The sequence below is a fragment of the Zalophus californianus genome, chromosome 3 (genome assembly GCF_009762305.2).
Source record: "Zalophus californianus isolate mZalCal1 chromosome 3, mZalCal1.pri.v2, whole genome shotgun sequence".
NCBI classification, from domain to species: domain Eukaryota; kingdom Metazoa; phylum Chordata; class Mammalia; order Carnivora; family Otariidae; genus Zalophus; species Zalophus californianus.
In genome coordinates, this window is record NC_045597.1 from 159449732 (window position 1) to 159467143 (window position 17412).

General features: G+C 38.9%; 2 protein-coding genes across 11 annotated transcripts in view; one reads left to right on the top strand and one right to left on the bottom strand.

Moving 5' to 3' along the window:
* SATB2 (SATB homeobox 2) overlaps positions 1-17412 on the bottom strand; it is a 252372-nt gene that overhangs the window by 136197 nt on the left and 98763 nt on the right. The gene's annotated exons all lie outside the window — the stretch shown is intronic.
* On the top strand, positions 11005-11557 carry LOC113920830 (protein S100-A10-like). The gene has a single exon (XM_035726918.1). The coding sequence runs from the start codon at positions 11023-11025 to the stop codon at positions 11314-11316; it is 294 nt and encodes a 97-aa protein (XP_035582811.1). The 5' UTR covers positions 11005-11022; the 3' UTR covers positions 11317-11557.

Genomic DNA, 17412 nt, shown 5'->3' on the forward strand with positions numbered 1-17412 from the left:
TTGCTTATATTTACATCAAACAAGATGTGAAAGAAAAGGGAGATGGTATTACCACCAAAAGAATATTGTTCTATTTATTAATATATATTTTTAAATATTCTTTTAATGTGACTACTACCATGTTTTATTTATTTTTTTTAGATTTTTTTTTTAAAGATTTTATTTATTTATTTAATTGACACAGAGAGAGAGAGAGACAGCGAGAGAGGGAACACAAGCAGGGGGAGGGTCAGAGGGAGAAGTAGGCTTCCCGCCGAGCAGGGAGCCTGAAGCGGGGCTCAATCCCAGGACCCTGAGATCATGACCTGAGCTGAAGGCAGTCGCTTAACCAACTGAGCCACCCAGGCGCCCCATGACTACTGCCATGTTTTAGACAATTTTATCTTCACAATACTATGAGGGTAGGTACTATTTTTATTTATAGACAAATAAACTGAAGTTCATGGAAGTTTACACACTTATCCAATGTCACAAAGCAAGCAAGTGGTCCTGTCAATACATGAACTCCTGCAGTGTCACTCTAAAACCAGGACTTTAGCCTCGAGAGTGGTTACAGTATAGTATGAATAATAGGGCAAGCAGTAGGTATGGACAGGACATGGTCCCTAGACTAGAGTAACTCACAGATGAGAGGAGAAAAGATAAGTAAGCATAAACTATGCTAACTTCTGTAGCAGAGAAGGAAGCAGCTAATGTTATTCCATGGGCAGGCGTGGGATGACCAGAGGATGCTCCCCCTAGGATAATTATAATTGGGTCTTCCGTGTTCCAGGTGAAGTGGTGAGGGAGCAAGCATTTCAGAAAGTGCATAAGGACAGAGATTCATGAAAGAATATGGTGCATCCAAAGAATAACGAGAAACTCAGTTCTGAGTGAGGAAGGAGAGAGAGGCAGCAACCTGGTTGGAAGCGGATGAGAAGGAAGACAAGGCAGACTGTGCAGCCCCTAACTGTGGTGAATAAGAAAGCACTGCTGATCTGGGAATGAAAAAGCAATTTGAGACGGATGAGAGCTAGACTGTTAAGGGATGAAGCGTGATGCAAACTTTGAAAACACTTAACAAGGAAAAAATAAAATATGGCAGTGGTCTGAGTCAGGGAGTAAATACTGAGAATTTCTGTTTCGGTTTGGGGCAGTCTTGATTGAGCATTTTTGTAGACCAAACACATAGAGCCAACGAAGAGGGAGAAATCAAAGACATAAGAACTCTAGAAACAAATGATGAAGAAAGGTCCTGAAACTGAGTGACTGTGACTGAGCGAGCAAGGAGGGAGCACAGCACGAGGCAGGGAGGGGACCCCTCATAGAGCTGCACCTCCCCCCACTAACCTGGGCAACACACAAAGAGAGCACCTGCTTCAGACTTCATTATTTCGGCTTTTGTGCTGTTCTCCATTTGCTCTACGGGTCTTTGTATTCTCTTCCCAGAGTGAGAATGAGTCCCCCAAGAGTCAGGGTCAAATTTTATATTGTTTGGTATCTCCCTCCCTACTTAAAACAATGTGGACACATCTGAGCTGGTCATGTGTTCCTTATCACAGTGGATTGAGGAAGAAATCAGGATAGAGCAGGAGACAACACCTCTTCTAACGGGGACAAGTCACAGATGAAAAACAGAAACTGTATCTTCGCTTTATATGGTAAGAGCTGCCCCAGATGGAACTGTAAAATACATGGGGAATGTAATTGAGCTATTTATCAGGAAAAGGCCGTGTAATAAATTGTCACATTATAAATAATCCTGTTAGAGCAATGGAATCTGTTATCTCGTACTTCCCCTCCAGTAACTAAACACAAATATAGTTAATAACAGAAAACGCCAGGGCCATGGAATATTATGGAGTGTTGTTGTAAAAAATATTTTAAAAATTAATACATTGGAACACTTTGGCTATCTCTTTGGTTCCTCAAATTAGGAGAAAACATTTTTTTTAATTTTTATCTTTTCATAATCGGTACATTTATCTTTATCATTTACTCAGTGTTTAATGTGAAAACAGTATTCGAAAGCACATATGCAATCATTTCTTAGCTTCCTAGAACTGGCCTCACAGGTTTTGAAGTCAATTTCACAGATAAGAACACTCAGGTTCAGAGAAATGACTTCTTCAAACACATGCATGCCTAATAATGATGCCAGATTTAAAGCCTACTTTCCCTAACTCATTGTCCTATAGTCTTTCATTAAACAAACCTAAAATTGAAACCGAACTCTAAAGTTATTCTCTCTGAATCTAATCAAAAGTCCTTGCTGGCACGGTTAGCTTTCTGCCCCTCTGCTGTCTTCCCTGATTTCCCATGATAGATTCACAAACAAGCTGTGGCCAACACTGCTACTTATCTACCCAATACCCACTCTCCCCTCCTTTCTTCCTAAAGAATCCCAATTTTTTTTTTTTTCTGAGCAGCATTGTGTCAAATAAAAAACATGATTTCCCAGGCTCTCTAGACCCAAAACTGAGATAAATGACAAAGTCCTGGGGGAAGATGTTCCTTCTGGAATAATAAAGACAGAGCTTCATGAAGAGAGGCATTTCATCTTTGGCCCTTTACCCTCAGCCTCTTCCTGCCTGGAATCCTAACTGGATGCCTGGAGGTACAGCAACCATTTTGCAACTATAGGAAAGAGCCAGAGTCCATGTCCCCGGCTGCACTGGGAAATACTGTATTAGCCTGGATTTGTCACCTATGTGAGACAAATAAAACCCCTATTTGGTTAAGCTACTGTTGTAGAGTTTCTGCTACATGTAGTCACTCGCAATATTAAATGATTAGTACCTAACCGAACATCTTCACTGTGTACTGACATATTCGTAACCTGACATAAGGGGAAGTCTCAAGCAGCAGACCACTAACTAAAACATTAACTCTTTAGCCTGGCATCCAAAGCTCTTTACAATAGATTCTTGAGTCCTGATACCTCCTCAACATATCCTGCATACCAGCCAAACACAACTCCCTGACAACTGTCTCTCTCAACTCATCTCTGTCCATCAAAATCCTACAGCCTTGTCAAGGCCCCTCTCACACATCATCTCCCTCATCAGTCTAAATGGACCCCCCCCAACCTGGTGAGATTTCTCCCTCTTTTGAACTCTCAAAGCAATTTTGTTTGCCCCTCTCCTGGGTTACTCTTCATGACAGCGACTGCACTTGGGTTCTCTTTCAGGCAAGAGGTACCTTGAGGGCAGGACCTTGTCATTCTGGTATGGAAGCCCCACCCCCACCCCCGGCACAGTGCCTGACACATAGCAGATGATTAATAATCACTTCTTAAATTGAATTAATAAACACTTCCCCCTCTCCTAATGCATCTCTGACTGATCCCGGAAAGAGTCCACGCCAACACTCTAATGACTTATGAGGGAGCATTTGTGACAGCCGGAGTAAGCCGAGCTGCAGTTCAAACTGCTGTATTGTTTTGACACCAGTGCAAGTGATAATGGGCTGTTACTCGGTGTGTCAAAGCGCTCACTCAAGACTCCTGCGCCAGTTTCTCCTGCCTGTCACAAGCCCCCCCCACCGCCCCCCCACCCAGCCCTGCAGAAAGCCTTTCCATGTGAAACACCATGTGGCTTCTGCTTAAGAAAAGCCTCTAGCTGGTCACTCTTCTCCCCACGGATCACAAATAAAATGGAATAATTCCAGCAGGTGCAGGGCCTCAGTGGCATCCGTCAACACACACCTGTCCCTCCAGATATTATCCCTGGCACATGTGCAAGAGAGAGGTAAAAGAGGAGGACACTGTGGTAACAGAACCAGTCCCAAGGACAGAACTGCAGTCTTCTCGTTAAGTAAGGGTTACCCCATAGCAACACCGAGGAAACATTCAGTTCAGACTGCAAAAAGTTAGGAATCATAAAAGAAGGAAAAATCTACAGAATGAGAGTCTGTGAAATTTGAATACAATTTAAAAAACAAAATAACTCAAATGAGAGCCATAAAATTTACATATTCAAATATAGGGCCTGAAGTGAGAAACATGCTGTCCTTCACAGTAGAGTTAAACTGAACTAGCTCTATACCTGAACATCCCAAAAGAAAACGTTATCTTCAGGGACAGAATAGTTCTAAGTTTGTCATCTGCCCACTGGCCAAGGTCTCAAACAGTTGTTCAAAATAAGCAAAAGCAAAGCAACTGCTATATACACAATTAATTGGAATGGAGTCGCAGTCATTAATATTATAAACCTGAGAAAAATTGCTAATAATGAATATGAATCACTGAAAGGGCTATAACTTATTAGCTACTATGTATACTATAATTAAAAATGATACTGCTTTAATAAGCATTTAATACTGACGATACACTCTGGGGTTAAACTGAGTAAGCGTTAGTAAGATAATGTATATGGATACTGAAGTTGTATTAAAATGCCATAAATGAGCTATTTAATTTGATGTGAAGGTGAGTACTTCACTCATGAGAAATCAAACTAAATGAATTAATCCCTCACTTTCCCCAGTGAGACTGTGCTTGCGGGGTGCCCAGTGGCCCACTGCCTCTCTAATGCCTCCCCAGAAGGGTGGGCTGTGGTCACATAACTTTTATAATTAGAAGCTAGACCTGTGGTGCCTGCACTATGCCCTTCCTGGTCCAGCCCTTCTCCTTCCTGACCTGATTGGTGCTCCACCCTATCCTCCAAGGCTTCTGAGGGCAGCCTCCTGGCCCAGGACCCCTCCCTGCGAGCTGCCCTCTCTGTGGGGCCACACCGGCCCCACCAAGCCCCTCTGCCAACCTTTAGCACCACCATTGCCCCTACGGCCACTGCGAACGGCCACGGGGTAAAGAGGTAGCTGTCATATGCACAGGCTGGGGCGGGAGTGAGGACTGGGGAAAGTTAAAAATAGAAACAACTGGATCCAGAAGGAGTAGGCACCAGGACTTGGCAATAGTCACATTATAATATTTGGCAGGAGGAACATTATATTTCTATTTTAGTGTGTTTCGGTTATTTCCATATAGGTGTGGTTCTATTATACCAAAGTGGGTTATTTTGCCTAAGATCTAGTGGATTATACTTTGTGGGAAATTGAATGAATTTTTAAAATGCACAAGTTTAAAAACATTACTTTATATACAAATCTATGAATGGATAATTATCAAAATAGAAGACTCTCCACTAATAATTATATTTGACTTTGAGGTACACCATGCAATTTTTGATACAGATTTACCTTCGTAATTATACTTTTCTTAGAGTATTATTAGCTTTCAGTTGGTAATTCTAATATTAAAATAAACACACACCAAAACACAGTGGGACCACACATCTACTAGCTGGCAGGACAGAGGTCTTTAAAAGCTGTTTTCCCACAGCTAATGCATACCGACTTTTTTTTTTCTTTTTAAGAATAGAATTGCTCAAAACAGGGCAGGGAAGTTGGGGGAGACAGGAACATGTTAAATAGTAAGAAAAGGGAGAGAAATGGTGCGAATGGAGGAAGACTGCCGAGGTGAGGGGAAGGAAGTCACCAGACCAGAATACATGAAAACTGCTACTTTGGGGCTCACCATCCTTGCAGAGTCCTCGTTGCCCTGCTGACTAGCTAAGTGCCTCATGCTGGAACATAACTGAACACAACACAACCTAATGTCTTTATCTAGCTGGGCTTTCAGTCACACAAATACGCCTATTTCCTTTTTCATTTATTTATTTTTTACAGCCACGGTCATTTAGTCCAGGCGAAAGAGCGCCCATGTACTGGGATTCAGCCAGGAAGCTACCTCCTGTGAGGTAGCTCCTGACTCTGGGAAAAGGGGGATGAAAAGAAGGGGAGCCCTAATGCAAAGGTGACATTACATTAAAATTTCCCAGAAGACAAATACCTACTGAGTCCCCAGGGGAAAATATTTACATTCCTTCCGCTCCACACAGTCCCAGATTTGCTTTGAGGCAGCTCTACAAGTGGAACCACGTCAGAACAGAAAAGGTATGAGCAACTGTTTCGGAGGAGGAATGAATGGGAAAGTAGTCTGGTTTTCCACACAACTGCAGAAAAAAGTTGTGCTAAATAAAATGGCTTCACTGTAGGTGAGTTGCATTTGTACTTAGGTAACTCGACATTCAGAATGCCACAAAAGGAGAAAAATTGAACACATGCAAAATATTTGTCACCTGACTAAAAAACTAGCTCATTTGATTACAAAGCCATCAGTGAACATCTAAATTTCCATTTCTCATTAATAAAGGCTATTTCATTTTTAAAAAGACACGATTTCAACCAGATGACTTGGGGGAGGTTCTGTTAATTATCGGCATGTATAAAATATATATTAAATGCTTTGAAAAAAACTGGAAAGAAACAACGTAGTGTAGAATGCTTTGTCCACAAAAAAGAAACCAACTCTTTCCCAAGTTGGTGAAGAGCCGTGGAACAGGATTTTGTTGATCGAAACACATGAATATCAGAGGATCTATTCTTCCGATACTCTATGAAAATCAAAAGGATAACGGAAATAATATCAGTAATTCACATCCAGTTATCTCTGAATGGCGGGCTTTATGAATGGAAGCTACAGAAAACAAAAGAAATTAACATATCGTCTCTGGCTTCTGCACTGTAAAGTAACTGCAACAATAATAATTATAATAGCAACTAACATGTACACAGCCCTCACCCTGTGTAAAGCACTTTATACGGATTATTTCCCTTAATCTTCCTACAAGCCCACAAGAGAAGTGTCTTATAGATGAGGGAGGCACAAGGCAGAGTCACAGAACTAGGAAGTGAGAGCACCGACTCTAAAAGCCCAGCAGTCAGACTCAGTTAACACCTAGCCGTCACACTCTACTATCCTGTCCTCAATGAGAACAAGACTGTAGGAGACAGAGAATCCGAGGTCCAAACCTCTGTTAACACCATGTTAGGCAGCTTTTCGCTGATCCGACAGTTAGATGAGCTTAAGCCCGCAGGATCCACTCTGCACCGTGACCAATTCCTAACTGCCTGGGAGAAAAGAAACTGGCAAGTCAATATGCTTTTAACCATTTACGTTCATTAGGCTGGGAATTAAATTAAAAAAAAAAAAAAACTAATGTACAATTGTGAAATTTTATCAGTGACTTTTACTTTCAAATTTTGGTCTGGCTTACTTCTATGTTCTCAATAAAACAGCACTATTGGTTGTTTTACTTGGTTTAATAAATTCTAACATTTAATTTGAATAACCATTTTCAACCAGCTTTTTGTTATACATAATAGAAAATACACCTAGAAAAAAATTACATGAAGATTCTAATACAAGTCCCACTTACACAGAATAACATCTATGGTCTGAACTCACTGGGCTGGAATCTGATAAAAAATTTGACCACGATTTGCCTTATGGGGTTCTGTTTTTATCTTTGGCCCAAAGATCTGCTCTCCACTACAATTCCTGCCTGTCCATCATCACAGATCAGCTCTCATAGATCCAAAGAAGACCAAGTGACTGATTTCAGCAGACTTAGTGAAAAATCCATCACTGCCCAACAAAATCCAGTCCCACCAGCAATCAGCATGTATCAATCTCTCCCACACAGAAGACGACACTCTTATTTTCCCAGAATCCCTAGTACTACAAACAGAACTATTTTGGTTCCACATATTTCAAAGCCTTTTTTTATAATTCAGGACAAACAAATGACTGGGGCAGCTTGGGGACACAGGTTCTTTGAGAAGTGCTTAAACTCACAACATCCAAATTTTGAGTTTTAGCCTTCTACCACCACAGAGACCTACAACACACTCTGTTTTTAGTCCAGTAGAAGAAAAAAAAAATTCTTACTCAGTCTTACTATGAATAAATTACCCTCCAGAGGAAGTCAACACATACCTTCCAGGAAACTATTAAATGCACTTAAGAAATAATTTTCTAAATGCCACCTCCCCCATTGCCCTGAAAATGGTCCATTCTCTCCACAGGATAAAAAACAAAAAACAAACAAACAAAAACTTATTTCTGAAGAGTTAAGTTAATGCTAAAGAAGGTCAATTAAAAAAGATATATCTGCATTCCATGACTTCAGAAGTTCAACCTGGGCTATGCTTGATGTTTTAAAAAAAAAATTTAGTGTGTGTTGTAAATCAGCTCGGGATGCCCACGTGAAGGCAGTGCAGCCTGGGAAGAGTGTGTGTCATTGTGGCACATTCAGCTGCTCCAGCTCCACAAACAGCACTTGTAATGAAAACATGGCCATATATCTTGATTTGTCAGAGAACAAATCAGTTTTATCTGTTCATTTTGTGGTTTAGTGTTGTAGGTATTTTAGAAAACATAATTTATAATTCCTCATGCAATTATATATGAAATTAAATCATCTCACTTTTCCAGAAGCATCAAAATATTTCAGATTAAGTAGAATGCACTTGTAATGTCTTTAAAGTTCTCATCTCCCAATCTACTACAAGAAGAAAAAAAAATAAACAAAGGAAAGAGAGGGGGAAATATGTAGCATCTTAATGAGTTAGTCTAGTCGTATTAGGGCAGGCCTGTAGAAGCTTTTACTTATATTCACTACCACAACAACGCCTAATAGAGAGGCAGGCGTGTGGTGGCTAAGCCACTGCCTCAAGAGGCGGAATGCCTGGGTTTGAACATTTGAATGCTGGCTCCCTCACTTAACTTGCTGTGTGCCCTGGGGTAACTCAGCTAACCTCTCTGTGCATCAGTCTCCTCAGCTGTGAGATGTAGATACCTGTACCTATGTCACACGTGGTTTGTGAGCATTAAATGAATTTACGCATGTAACATACTTAGAACAATGCCTGGCACATAGTAAGCTCTGCATTTGCTAGCATTGTAATTAGCAACAATATGCGTTTCTCTCTTTTTTTAAGGACTAAACATCCATGAAAACATAACAAGATTATGTCTTATTGACTAATACGGAGGCATCCCAATGAGAGACAAGAGAATATGTGGGTCCTTGTTTGGGTGATGTATTAGTTATTTTAGTAAACTTCAAGACAATGTAGCCAAGATCCCTTATTAAGTATTAAGGGACACCTCCCTCTCCTGGAAGAACACACCACTCCCACAAGTGTTTTAATCCCCCTGATTGACAAGAGTGTTGGGTCTATTCTTTTTTAAGTAATCTCTACACCCAACATGGGGCTCGAACTCATGACCCCAAGATCAAGAGTGGCATGCTCTCCCGACTAAGCCAGTCAGGTGCTCCCTATTCTTTTTAATTTACCTGGCTAAATTAATATCTGCAGAGAGACTCAGACAAGTTCATAATTTCATCATTAGTCACAAAAGGAAATTTCCCCTTAGTAGTAAGACAGAAAAGCAGTTGTTGATGTTAATTGCATTAGTTTCAACCGTAAATGGGTGCATTTTAAAATCCATTAGGGGTTACAAGTAAAAAAGAAATATAGCAGCAAATTATAACTTACTGTATTACATAAAGTATCTTTGACACATACACTTATTTTTATCATAATGAGACACTGGCTTCATAATTAAAACTCTTTCATATAACTTGATATTTTGGTCACATGAGTACATTTCAATAGATAATCTGAGTTACATCAATCCTTATTATGTCTATAATTAAAACCCACCTAAATGTTTATTGAAAGCAAATAACTTCTCTCTATCCAAGGGCCACAATCATAAACCACATAGGAAGAGAATGATCCCTACCTCTGAGGACAGACCTCAGTGTAGGCTGAATGACTCCAGAAAAGCACATAAAAAGGAGCCAATCAGAATGGTGCCAATGATACTATTGGGAAGGGGTGCAGGGTAGGTGGCCAAATACATTTTAATTCTAATTAGACTATTTCACACCTGCTAAGCTACAGCGAAGACTATGAAAAGAAAATGGGTCAGTCTTAGAACTATAAAATACAGAAGGAAGCCAGAGAGCTGCTCATCTCTTTTCCATGCCCAGCAGGATCTGAGGTCCTCTAGAAATAAACCACCAAAAGGGATCACAACCCACTGCAAGTATGGGAGCTTTCATGATTTGTTTGACAAATTCCCTACCTCCAATAGTGGGCTGTGCTCAATCAATTCAAGCACAGGAACAAATCCTCCCTGAGAGTTTCCCCCAATGATTCTTACATAAAATCTCCATTCTACTGTACATGGCAAAATCCAGAGGCCAAAAAATAGACAAACTGTCATCAGTTATTAATTCCTGGGCCAAGGGACATCTTTAACACAGGACTGTCATTGTAAAACTAGTAAGCACTCAGTAAGTAACCCACACAATGCTGTGTATGTGTTTTTTTAAAGAAGAGAAAGACCAAAATGTGGGTAAGAACAAGACTATTATAAAAACAAAACATGAAATCAATTAACTAAAGTTTCCTGAATGACACAATGATTTTTTATTCTTCTACCACATTAAAAAACTTGACTCTTTACCACAAGGCAAAGGTAAAAACAAAGCAGGACAATGACAATTTCTTTCTTAATAACTGGCCTTTCACCTGCAATGAACCAAATAAAAAAATTATTTTCAAAGGGTAACTATACTCTCATATAAATGTTGGATAGAATAAAAGTCACTCTGATTGTCTAGCATCAACTAGGCACATTGTCTGCACTTACCACCTCCTAATTTACTGACTGCTCCTAAATCTTTCTAGATAATCAAAAGAAAGCTAGTACTTCACATTTGATTTGAAAACCAAAAGCTTTACTATTTCATAGTATTAAAAATAATAAGAAATATGTACATTATGCATTATAATATTGAGTATAAAACCACAGGTGAAAGTATTGCATATATACAACCTCAACTGTGTAAAAGAATGCCTTGAACCAAAACTAAAGGGGAATGCCTGAAAATGTTACCTACATTTATCTCTAGGAGGTTGGTCCTTGGGTGACTTTGTCTTCTTTCCACTTTTTCTGTATTTTTTAGTTTTCTATAACAGGCATTAGTTTACTACTAGAAAAAGATTTTTTTTTTTTTAAATTTGTAAGTTTAGCCCGCCGCGCTCCGCTCACTGGCCGTGCGTCCCAGCCAGCCAATCGTCCCAGCCGCACCTCGGGCCAAGGTTTCAACAGACCTCACCAAAATGCCATCTCAAATGGAACACGCCATGGAAACCATGATGTTCACGTTTCACAAGTCTGCTGGGGATAAAGGCTACTTAACAAAGGAGGACCTGAGAGTACTCATGGAAAAGGAGTTCCCTGGATTTCTGGAAAATCAAAAAGACCCTCTGGCCGTGGACAAAATAATGAAGGACCTGGACCAGTGCCGAGACGGCAAAGTGGGCTTCCAGAGCTTCTTCTCGCTAATTGCTGGGCTCACCATCGCATGCAATGACTATTTTGTAATACACATGAAGCAGAAGGGAAAGAAGTAGGCAACATGAGCAACACTCCTGCCCACCCAATGAGAGTTTTCCCGAAGGGTCTCTAGGAATCTGTCCCACAGTTTCCCCCTGTATAAAGGATTCCATGAGCAGATCGGGACCCTCAGAAAATGTACAAATAAAATCCAACCCCCATTTGAGAAGCAGAGAAAGAAAAGTCAGATAAGCTTTTGATTTTTATATTGCTTGCACCCTCTTACCCTCAATAAACAAATCCTTCTTCAGTTCCTCAAAAAAATAAAATAAAATAAAATAAAATTTGTAAGTTTATAAAGAGCTTAAATATACAAAAATGGGGTCTCATAAAATAAGTTCTCATAAAATGCCATCCCAAGACAGCAAGTTCAATTTTGTTATTTAAACTCAAAACAAGCTCCCCACTCAATTTAAAAATAGATATGTTCAGTTACCAATTCCAAAATGTCAATCTTTGGTTCATGCCTGTAAAATACAGTCACTATCAGTTTGAATTGTAGACTAAGTTCACAGACTGGAAATATAATGCCACTGAATGGGATACTGGTTAAGTACACATTCTCTGGAGCCAGTAGTTTTTGGTGTCAGCCAAGCTTTTTCCCTCTCTGAGCTAAAGTTACCTCATTACCTCAGAGTGTCTCAGTTTCCTCATTGATAAAATGAGACAATAATATTATGTACTTGTGGCACCTAGGTAGTTCAGCCGGTTAAGGGTCTGCCTTTGGCTCAGGTCATGATCTCAGGGTCTTGGGATTGAGTCCTGCATGAGGATCCCTGCTCAGTATAGTGCCTGCCTCTGCCTCTGCCTCTGCCTCTGCTCCTCCCCCCGGCTTGTGCTCTCTCCCTCTCCCCCCCAAATAAATAAATAAAATCTTAAAAAAATAATAATAATATGTACTTTATGGGGTTATTATAAGGACTGAATGAGTAAATACATGTGTAGCACCCAGAACAGTGTCTGGTACATAAAAAGTACTAGATATTAGTACTTAATATTAATTAATAATATCAATTTTATTAAATATATTCATAACATGTCTATCATGTAAAAATTCCAGTTTCCCTTAAAAAAATTAAACCATGGCTTAATATAAGCTAATTCTGACAATATTACATTTATCCTATTCCAAAAATGAAAGAGGCCACACAAGTAAAATTTTCAGAAAACTGAGACTTAACCTTTTAAGTGCCTACACCATTTTATTTTTAATCCTCAAACCCCATTTGAGATCTTCAGTTTTGTTCTGGCTAAGGAGAAGCCTGAATTTGCCAAACTCCCTTATGGATAAGATGGGGAATCACAGACCTGTACCCCTGAAACAAATAATACATTATATGTTAATTAATTAAATTTAAATTTAAAAAAATAATAAAAATAAAAGATGGGGAGAATAAGGTCAACATAGCATAATATAATGTCAGGTCTTACCTAACTTTTTTTTTAAGATTTTATTTACTTATTTGACTGACAGAGACAGCTAGAGAGGGAACACAAGCAGGGGGAGCGGGAGAGGGAGAAGCAGGCTTCCCGTGGAGCAGGAAGCCCAATGTGGGGCTCGATCCCAGGACCCTGGGACCATGACCTGCGCCGAAGGCAGACGCTGAACACCTAAGCCACCCAGGCGCTCCTTTACCTAACATTTTTATATATTTCTGGTTTATTTTTTTTATGTCCCCTACTGGAATGTACCTTGAGGACAGGGTCATTATGTTTGGCTCTTTGCTGTGTCCCCAGCACTTAGAACAATGTCCAGCACAAAGTATTTGTTAAATGAATGAATAACATGATAGTGTGCAAGAGAACCAGAGAATTTATAAGAGAGACTAAAGATCTTAATAAAGAGCTTATTTTCCAAATAATTCTGATATATTTTCCATTGCAGAGTGTCTAAAGCAGGCCCCCTTTCAAATAAGTCTCTTCTCCACCCCACAAGGAATCACTGTATTCATAATAATAAAACAAGACATTTAAAATTGTTCTTTATTGCTGTGGCTCTGCAGCATCTATCCTCAGGAACCACCATCTGAAGTTGGTAAACTGCTCAGCACCTTGGATCAAGAACAGACTGCCCTCTTAATCCGCTCCCAGGGTGGGAAGCCCAACTTTTACCTGGGAGATTATTCGATTTTGTAGGGCCAAATTATGGAGGACACAGGTTTGCCTGTGCTATTAGCTTTCCAGCATCTCACTCTCTGATTTACAAAACTGACAGAAAGAATATGTCGGATTATTTCTCTGTCGAATGTGCCCGGGAAGCTGAGAGGAACCTCGGGCACTGTCTATTTGCATATAGCCTGCAGCGATCTTTTCAAACCCCAGTAACGAGTTTGTAAAACAGTAGTGCAGATCTGCAGTTCTGTCCTGAGTGGTATTTCCTCAAACGAAAAAGAGGAAGACAGAGGAAAACCTTTGTGTTGTTTCTCATTGACACACAATTAATTTTGCCAATTACCGTTTTTGAGTGAGCAAATGGCACTCACTCTACAGATTGCAAAGCTACCATAAAGAAAAAGAAAAAAAAAAACCCACTGAATTTCAAAGTGATGGGTTTTAAATGCTCATCACAATCCTGTGAAATCTATCCTGCACCTCGGAAACCAAACCAAGGTGCCCAAGAGTGACCAAAAGACCAGGAGGATGCGTTTCATCCCTGCCTCCCATGACCACCGCTGAGCTTGCCCTCTGGTCACACTGCAGATAAAAGAGGTCCCTGACATCTCAGGACACCACTTTGTCTGCCAAGCTACCTAAATAAATGATAAATAAACTGCCCACTAACTGATGCTATGCAGATGAATGAATTATTGAGTTGAAATGCCATAATAATTTTAAAATACAACAAGATTGTATCTGAGAAAATTTGGCCATCCAAAGTACAAATGTAAAATGTACACTAATATAAGAAGTGAAAGACCTATGATTCTGAAATTTCACAATTTTGCAAAGAATTAACTGAAAATATAAGATTTAGATGACAGAGCTCTTATCCATTAAAAAAAAAGAAAAAAGCAAGGAATTTTTAAAAAGCATTTTAATATTACAAAATGCTGTATGGCCAAGAATTTTTTGTTGTCTATCACGAATATCAAAACAGACTCTTCCTAGAGTTGAAATATGATGGTATAGCACCAAGACTGAGAGTTGTATCATTGGAGAACTTTAACTATCAAAGATCTACCCAAAAGGTAATAGCACAATCTATTGTAGCACTTATAAGTGTTTCAGTGAATATGCTTTTTATTAAATGAATTTCTTGAACGGAATCTGTACTACATCTTCTTAAAGTACAGAAAGACGTGGGATTTCAGTAAATGACCACCTTACATTTAAAATCTATATATTGGTAAAAGACAGTTATACTTTAGAAGGATAGAATAAAAAATTAATCACAATATAAATTGTATCACAGTATCACCAATTTTAGGTTGTAGGTTTCCTACTCATAACTCCTCAAAGCTATATATTTTTAATGATATACTTTAATTATTAAATAAAAGCTGTATATCACTGTGGGTCAATCTGTTTAACCTAGATCATTTTACATGATGCCAAAACATAGAACTAGATGATTAGTCCCCTCCAGCTTATAGACATTCACACCTAACTCCCAAAAAGAGAGATTTTAAGCAATTTTAAAAATGCACCAAAGCTAATGGCCACCATGGCCAATTGCCCCAAACAAACAGCTGACTAAAAATATTGCTAAGCACTTCCCTCATCATGGAAGAAATAATGAGCTAGCTTTTTAATGAATTCTCTTCACTGATATGATTTTTTTAAATGGGCATTCAAGTAGAAATTGAAAGGTCAGAGATCAGACTAATTTTTTTTTTAATTCACTGCCCTTAACAGTTTTTATCAAGTATTTCCTACTCAACTGCTAGGCATCCTGCATGTCAAGTTGGATAGGGTCTTCATCCTCTACAAATGTACATGCAGACAGTAATTCAATCAGCTGACCTTCATGTGAGCCATAATTATCTATATATTTTAAGTAACACATATTTGTGCCAACATAAGCAAATATAAGGAATACAGAACTACAAACATTTATGTTAGACATTCATCCTTTTTTAAAAAAGATTTATTTATTTGAGAGAAACTGCGCACCCGAGTTGGGGGAGGGGCAAAGGGAAAGGGAGAGTATCAAGAAGACTGTGCTTAGCACGGAGCCCCACGTGGTGCTTGATTTCACCACCCCAAGATCACAACCTGAGCTGAAACCAAGAATCAAACACTGAACCGACTGTGCCACCCAAGCGCCCCTCATCCTTAAATATATATTGGACAAGGAAGTAAAATGGCATTATTCTTCCATTGGCATTTAAAAGTAGTATTTCAGGTTTTGCTCTGTGCAGATTAATAAGCATATGTACACAAGCATATATGAATATTTAATTTTATGTAGTACACGAGGGAAGAGTATAGGGGGTTTGTTAGAGATTCATATCAGCACAGCCACTGTTTTATATTTTGGCCCATCCAGCTCTAATGAGGGTGAGACATGGTTAACAGCAATTTTGGGTAGCTTTTTTAGCTCTCTTTTGAGAGCCACAGAATTTTTTTAAAAAGTAGTTTGTTTGTTAAAAGATTGCTCCAAGGCCTAAAATTTCTAAATATGCACCTTTTTTCAACATTGCCCTTATAAAGAAAAAACTGCTGAGAGAGTCTCCCAAACATGAGAGTTTAATTAAAGAAGGAAAAGTGGGGGGGGGGGGGGTGAGGGAGAGAAAGAGCCAAAGAAAGAAACCAGGAAAGCAATATAAGGCAAGAGATCATTTTAAACATTTTCAGTAGGGAGAATATCAAACTTTCATAAAAAAAAACCTTTGGGCTCTTAGAAACATATGCCTTTTAAGCATCCTCCCTCCCCCCACCCCAAAAAAGTGTGATTTTTCTGAATTCCATTACAAGGTTATGATTGAGCTTACTAATTGTTTATTTAAAATCGTCATATTTGCAGCCATTTATAGGGTTAAGATTTTCATTAAGTTTAGCAAAACAAAAATAATTCTGAACTAAAATGGCAAACATTAGATTTAGAAAAGATCTTTTTTTTTTTTTTTTTTTTTTAAGTAGGCTCCATGCCCAGCATGGAGCCCAAGGCAGGACTTGAACTTAGCTGAGATTAAAAGTTAGATGCTTAAATGACTAAGGCACCCAGGCGCCCCTAGAAAAGAATTTTTAAAAATTTAAGAGAATGAGAGAGACAGATCAACCAAGTGGAATATATCAATCTGTATGGCTCCTGATTTGAGTAAAACACACACACACACACACACACACACACAAAACACACTAAAAAAGAAAATTATAAAATGGGAAATTTTTGAACATTGATCAGATATTTCAGGACATTAAGGAATTATCTGCTTTTTAAGAATCATGCTGGTATTGTGGTTATATTTTTAAGATAGTCGTTATCTTTAAGAGATACTTAGTAAATATTTTGTGGATAAAATATGAGGTTTAGGATGTACTTTAAAATAATCAAGTGGGAGAGAAGTAAGCTGGGGGTAAGGGCAGAGATGAAACAAGACTGACCATGAATTGCTAATTGTTGATGCTACATGATAAGTTTATGAGTATTTACTATACTAGTTTCTCTATTTTGTATATGTTGCATGTTCCCAGAATAAACATTTTGGAGAAATGAAGAACAGAGCATTTCAAGCACTGAATAACCTAAAATGGAAGTATATTCATTTCTAATGATAAAATTTACCCCCAGTGTAGCTTCTTTGTAACGTTCTTTCTAATAGTATGTTGTAAAAAGCTAGTTCCCGGGCGCCTGGGTGACTCAGTTGGTTAAGTGACTGCCTTCGGCTCGGGTCATGATCCTGGAGTCCAGGGATCGAGTCCCACATCGGGCTCCCTGCTCAGTGGGGAGTCTGCTTCTCCCTCTGACCCTCTTCCCTCTCGTGCTCTCTATCTCTCATTCTCTCTCTCTCAAATAAATAAATAAAATCTTTAAAAAAAAAAAGCTAGTTCCCTGAAAAGTATATAATAAATGAACAAATAAATTAATAAATAAATTAAGCCGTTCCTTTTAAAAATATCCTTATTATTTTGGTTTTAAGTCTTATTCTATTTATTCTTACCACTGTTTC

Bases quoted from the DNA above. Each gene is read 5' to 3' on its own strand.
- LOC113920830 (XM_035726918.1), top strand. From the start codon at position 11,023: ATGCCATCTCAAATGGAACACGCCATGGAAACCATGATGTTCACGTTT.